Here is a 6766-nt window from a genome sequence, read left to right as displayed (position 1 = left end):
GGTACTTTAAATAACAGAATGAACAAATGAACGATTTTAAAAACGGGATTTTTTTTTTTTTAATGGTTAAAATTGCCCAATTTGAAAAAATGAACGTAAATATGGCGGGGTTATACCCATATTTAAAAAAAATATATATATAATCTCCTCGTTAGCGGTTTTGTGTTATTGCTTCTTTCCTCGAGTAGACCACTAAGCAAGTGGCGCAAAAATGCCGTAAAAAACGAAAAATAACGAAAAAGTACGAAAAGCACGAAAAAGTACGAAAAGTGCGAAAAAGTACGAGAAGTACGAGAAGTACGAAAAAGTAGCGCGAAAAGTAGCGAAAAGACGAAAAATTACGAAAAGTAGCGAAAAATGCCGCAAAACCAGTCAAAATAAAGCTAAGTAAAAGAAAATGTACTTTAACTGATGCGATACAGTAAAGCAGAATTAAGACTGCTATGTTATTGCATAGGAATATATGTCATTCTCGATAGTTATATATCGTAGTCCTTAAATAAACAACACTAACATTTTAAAGCTCATTTTAATGGCGTTGCATTTCTGTAATGATCAATGAATGAAAAAAAAATATATATGAAAAGACTTAAACGTGAGGAAAAAAAAAAAAGACTCATCTTCCGTAAATGCAAGTATCCCCATTTCAGGCTTTTAAAATGAGTGACAAACTCTCTTAATCATTACATATACATGTATGCATACGTGTAGGCACGTTCAAACGTGTGTCATTAGAAAATGAAGTGCTCTCTTACTGTAAGGAGTCCCAGATTTTTCTTTTAGCTGATCCAGTTATTAAGCGTTTTATGTACAATTTATGAATTCGCAGTTAATGCGTAATAAGGCACAAGGATGAGAGTAATTATAAACGTTCTGGAAAAATGAAAGTTAATGTGAGCAAGAAAGGGTCACAATTTCGTTTTGATAAGTTTGTTTCTTTTAAACGTATGGTATGTATATTTGCTCAATTATAAAAATGGGTTGTAAATTTTATGTACCTATGTCTTGTAATTTTTTTTTTTTTTTTTTGTACAAATGAGAACCTTTCATGAAACGAAAAAGACATGCTGAATGTTTTTGCCAAACGAGCCCGTAAACTTCAACCCCCTGCGTCCATTTGGGCCTTTTAATTTATGTCCATATTGAGAAAGTTAAATGGGCAAATAAATAGTTCCGTTTAAAATTGTCAATACGGAGAAAGTTCTTCTCAAGGGGGGAAAGAGTAATTTACCTCCAAGAAATGGCAATTTTTTTTTTTTAAAAAGCGGGAGTTTATTTATCTCTCTTTGTGAGTAACGGAATAACAGAAGGGGGGCAGAACAGATAACGTAAAAACTACAAAAATATTCACCTCAACTTTTTGCTAGTAAAATGTGGCCTTTTTTCTTTTAGCGCTACTATGAATAAGAGCTTTCTCGTGTGTGTACAATGGGGGCACATGCGCACATATGTATATGTACATATATGAATGTACAAATTTTCACCTTCACTCTGTAAATTTGTGATGAGCATTTGAGAAACGGTTACATGCGCATGCCCCCTTTTCGCAATTAAGCAAGCGTTCCCATTTTACCTTTTCTTTTAAAAATCAGAACGCGTACAGTATAGTTTAGTCCTCTCCGAAATGGAGTTCAAACGGAATGCACTTTTTACGCATGATGATGTTGTAGATGGGGCGACGTTCCCTTCAGGCCATTTAAAAGGGTCTTCTCCTTTATATTGTTAAAAGGTGAAACGCGCCTTAAGCAAAGGCACATTGCCCTACGCTTCCATATGGCATTTTGCTTGTCACGTTACGTCCGTAACAATTTTTTGATGTATTTTCGTTTTTTCTATCGGTTAGGTTTCATGCAAACACATATAAGGAAAAATCCTTTCACAATGTAATAATGACATGGATTTAAACATGCGTTGCAATGGTGATATTAAAACAGAAAAAAAAAAGACTCGGCACGACGTGAAATCACACCATGTCTCAAAAAATGGCATAAACGGACGTAACTTCCTCTGCGACAAATACATATTTGCGCAGCTGTGGTGCACCCTAATTATACACTACAGAAAATTTATGAAGAAAGAGCTAACTCTTTTTTGTAGGTTCTCTCTCACTTTGTATTTTTTTTTTTTTTTTCATAGTGTACAAATGTGCGTAGGAAAAAAGTAATGAGGAAAAAAAAAATTTGCTACTAAAAAATAGCTAATGTACAATTGCACCCCCCCCTAAGGGGCGCGGGTTCGTAATCACTGGGTAAACAATGGGGTAAAAGAGGGAGAAAATTTTTCGAAGAAGGTGATCAAACTCCGTGTAATTAGGGGTTGAATCGAATAAAAATACAGATCCTCTAAGCAAAGATGGGGGATTCATTTGAGGGATTCCGTCCAAAGCAAACATTACTTGGGGGGGTCCTCTTTATCCTTCTGTGGTTTCTTTTCCTCTTTCTCCTTTTTGGATTCTTTTTCCTTTACCTTTTCGTCTACCACTATTCTGACCTTCTTCTTTGGGGTCTTCTTTTCATTTTCTGAGCTATGTGCTTGAGAGTCGCTCCCGCACATTGAGCCACCTCCCACGGACCCCACTTCTGAGGTTTTCTCGGGTTCCTCCTTCTGTTGCTTCCTCGTAATTTCTGCATTTCTTTTTTCCACTTCTTCCTGCGTTGGTATGTATCTCTCCTGACCCTTGGGAAGCTTTTTTTTTGTCTTCGATTTGCCCTTCTTCATTTTCCTTAGCTTTTACTCCTGAGGAAAAGCGGTTCCTGCAAACGGGAATTGGCAGCACCGTGTAAAAAGCCACCTGCACATAATGCATGCGCATTGTAGAATAGCACATACGACCATGCCCCATTTGGGCGCATGCCTATAATGGTATTTTCATGTATATCTATGTTGGCGTTTGCTTTTTTTTTTTTACGTATTCGTTCAAACGCAGGGGAGTGCACTCTGCGGTTTGGTCACTCACCTGGATTGGGCTCTGAATTTTCAGTTCAGTGCAACTGTGACGCTAAAAGGCCTTTTGGGAAAAAGTGAAGGTTAACAAATTGCGAAATGCAAAATGTGAAGAAAATTCTTTTTGCTTTGTTAAGCGTATAAAAACAATGTTTTTCCATTCATCATGTTTGGTGTGTTCTTGCAAAGTTGGATCATATGTTATGATATATACGTAAGAAAAAAAATGTGCTTATGATTTTGGGAAATGTAAAATAAAATAAAGTAAAATAAAAAACAAAAAACAAAATAAAAAACAATATCGTTTAACATAAGCCAATTTAATTAATTTTAAAAATTAAAAATTGAAAATGCATGTAGCAGCCATATTTAATTTTTTTTTTGTTTTTTTTTTTTTTTTTTTTGCACGCCACGTTTATATATGCCCAAGAGGTGAGAAGGAAAAAACTAAATTGCATGAATTGTAAGAATGTGGACTTAACATTTTGCAAAACCAAACAGTTTTCTTTTGAACAAACGGATACAAAAGTGACAAAATTGTATTTATATGCATGTGAAAGGGGTATATAAGTTGATTTGGTCACTTAATATACCCACTTGTAGAGAGTACACCGGGATAGAGGAAAACGTCTACTGTGTGTTGTTGTACAGCACAACACAGGTCAGTACAGTGCAGTGTTGTATTTTTTTTTTTTTCTTTGAGAATGTGTGCATATTTTGTGGAGATCCACAAAGCTAACTGGACCAAACCGTGATCTGAACCATTAAGTGGTGGCGAAAGTACATGAAAGAGGAAAAGATGAACAAATTGGGACGAGCGAAAAGGGGACGAGAAAATGTAAGCGCAAATAGGTGGACGTTTAACTGTTCAGAAATATGATCGAGTCGATGATCATACGTGTATGTTTAGGCACACATGTAGTGGGCATATCAAACGGCAAATAAACTAACCTACGTTATGTGCATAGCACTGTTTTGGTACTTCGGAGACTGCCCCAGAACAGTTCACTAATTTAAAGGGAACCAACACAGATTGGTCTGTGTTCCCCGCTCCGTTTTGCCGCTTAGTCTTTTGCCACTCCCCATTTGAGGTACCTTCAAATAGAACTTTTTGTACCAAGGGTTGGCGCAGTATATATAAAAAGGCTGCCCTTATGTGCGGAAAAAAAAAAAAAGGGGGCGTGTAAAGCAGCAGGGTAACGACGTAACGCAGTGAGAGAAACGTCATAGAAGTGAACCACTAACAAATGGTAAAATTTGTTGACCTTTTTTTGTCACCGCAAATGTGATAACATTGCACATTTTTTTTTTTTTTTTTACCACCACGTAGTTTTGCCCATTTTGGAATCTCCATTATGAACGAATTCATTTGGGGGCAATTATTTCCGATCACTAAAAAAAAAATTAGAAAACAGTTAAAGCTATTTTGCGAAGTGGTAAACACTTTGCCGTGTTTATTTATTAATTTTTTCATCCAATTGGATGTACAAAGATATGTAATATGTAATATATGTACTTCCGCCGTTGAACATTTTTTTTTAAGTTTTACCCAAATTAGAAACTCCTCATTTGTAATTTGAAGGACGCACTTTTGTGCGGTAAGCGAGTACGTACAACAAATTTGCGAATCACGGCCAAGTACTTTTTGGCAAGCAAGTGGCACACCCTGCCAACAGTCCCTCCCCCGAAGGGTACGCACATACATATATAAATATATGTTCATATACATGTGCATATATTTATATGCGAATGTGCGTTTGTACATCCCCCTATGTAAATAGCAGGCCGCGCAATTCGTACTACTTATTAACGTATACGCCGCATTCCGTACTTGTGAGAATTTTTACGAGTTTCAAAATTTTGAAGAAGGGAACGGAGCAGCTTTTTTTTAAGAAGTAAAAATAGCGCAAATAATGTAGAGCAAGTTTTTTTGTGAAAGAAGAAAAAGAGGAAGAAGAGGAAGAGGAAAAGAAGAAGAGGAAGAAGGCACGTCTGTAATTTTACGGCGAGTCAGAACATGCTTGGCAATTATTGTGCCTGCCTGCCTGCCTGACTCATCACCGTACGTACATGTATGTACATATGTACATCGTGCGAGAGGGAATCTGCTAAGTTGCCCAGCAGAATAATTCCAACATAATACAATCCCGCAGGGTCAATTCGGCTGAATTCCTAACGTTATCAACCTAGCGGTGTTCATCCCTTGATGATGAACCGTAGTAGCTACTCTTCCCCTCCGTATAAACCTATCCCCCCACACATACCCTTCTTCGCGTTTGTAAACAAGCCAATGCGCATAAAGCATGTACAACGCAAATTAGGGTTAAAGAGAAGGGATGCCATACTTACCACGCACATGCATATCACATATATTACACCGCTACATTAACAAGTTTCTAATTTGACCCAATTAAGAGAATCACACGCGAACATATGCAAGCATATTTTGTTTACACGTCAAACACACATGCACATAAATCAACAAGAAAATGGATTTGTGGGACAAAGACTATGAGAAGGCCATACAGACAGGGAAAGAAATTAAAAAGATATTAAGACAAAATGAAAAGGAGAAGAAGAAGGCGAAAAATAGGGCAATCTTAAGGGGGAAAATAACCGAATTTAATCAAAATGTTAGATTCTTGCAGCACCAGCTAAATAATGATTATATAAAAAATGACAAACAGTACAGCAAGAACGAATCCAAGTATAAGTACAAAGTGAGCACCCTGGAAAAAATGAAAAGGGACATAATGAATTTGTATGAGGATTTCGCTTCGACCAATGAGGAGGTACATTTTGGAATGCGGCAAGCCGTATGGGATGACCCCAGGAATACCACCCGTTTGTGTATATTCATAAGAATGTATATCTGCATAATATATGCTTCCCCTCATGTGGACCTCTTTCCCCCTTTTAGGATGCCTCGTTCAACATAAACATGGATTTTCTAAACGACCTGGACAACGAGAATGGCTCATACTTGAACGATTTAAACAAGGAGGAGTTACTCCTGAAGCAGCAAAATTTGATGAAGTTGCAAGACGAGCAGCTGAGCTTTCTGGAAGGCACTACGCACAACTTAAAAAATATCAGCTACAATATAAACAACGAATTACGAGTACACAATGAACTGTTGGATGACATAGACAGGGATGTCGATGAGACGAACAATTTGCTTAACAGGAACAGAAACATTTTCGAAAGAGTCACAAATAATACCAGTAATTATTTTTTGTATGTAATTATTGCCGTGTTGACCACGTCGCTCGTGCTTTTCATAATTATTCTCTAGTGCAGAGAGGGGGGAATTCAAAGGCCATGGCCTGCTGGGGTTACAAAGCAGAATGGAATGATAAGAAATGGAAAGAAATGAAAAGGAGTGAAAAGAAGTGAAAAGGAGTGAAAAGAAGTGAAAAGAAATGAAAAGAAATGAAAAGAAATGAAAAGAAATGAAAAGAAATGAAGTGGAATAAAAGGGAACATATTGGAATGAAGTCGGTCGAGACAGCCCCCGCGCAGCCTCTACATATTGGCTGCTAGTCCAGCGCCATAATCCGTTGTGAAGAATTTTTTGTTCACCGTTTTGTCCACGCCGTTATTTTAATATCAAATAATGCTGAGGTGCGTTTTTACTTTTTTAATGTGAACATCCCGAGGTTATTTTATTTTTTTTTTGATTTCCCTGCCTTGCTCAATTTGAATATGTTGTCATACGAGCTGCGGAATTTATTATGCCATATATTATATGTCCTACGTCGTGTTTGTCTTTCAATTCGAAACATAAGTTAATTGTTGTTTGAGTGTTTACGGTTTCTTTTTT

The 6766-nt window shown here is 36.9% G+C and overlaps 2 protein-coding genes across 2 annotated transcripts; one reads left to right on the top strand and one right to left on the bottom strand.

Annotated features, from left to right (window-relative positions):
* Window positions 1-2395: 2395 nt before the first annotated feature.
* Window positions 2396-2718, bottom strand: PCYB_101190 (hypothetical protein; the record flags this gene model as incomplete). The annotated part of the gene is made up of 1 exon (XM_004222668.1): window positions 2396-2718. A coding segment is annotated over one exon (323 nt), but the record flags the coding sequence as incomplete, so codon positions are not given.
* A 2714-nt stretch (window positions 2719-5432) lies between these two features.
* Window positions 5433-6238, top strand: PCYB_101180 (hypothetical protein; the record flags this gene model as incomplete). Its single annotated transcript, XM_004222667.1, has 2 exons — window positions 5433-5759; window positions 5864-6238. 2 exons carry the CDS (start codon window positions 5433-5435, stop codon window positions 6236-6238), a joined length of 702 nt encoding a protein of 233 aa, XP_004222715.1.
* Window positions 6239-6766: the final 528 nt, after the last annotated feature.

This window comes from Plasmodium cynomolgi, chromosome 10 (assembly GCF_000321355.1).
Source record: "Plasmodium cynomolgi strain B DNA, chromosome 10, whole genome shotgun sequence".
NCBI classification, from domain to species: Eukaryota; Apicomplexa; class Aconoidasida; order Haemosporida; family Plasmodiidae; genus Plasmodium; species Plasmodium cynomolgi.
The sequence above is the reverse complement of the archived record's forward strand: the minus strand, read 5'-3'. Positions and strand labels throughout refer to the sequence as shown.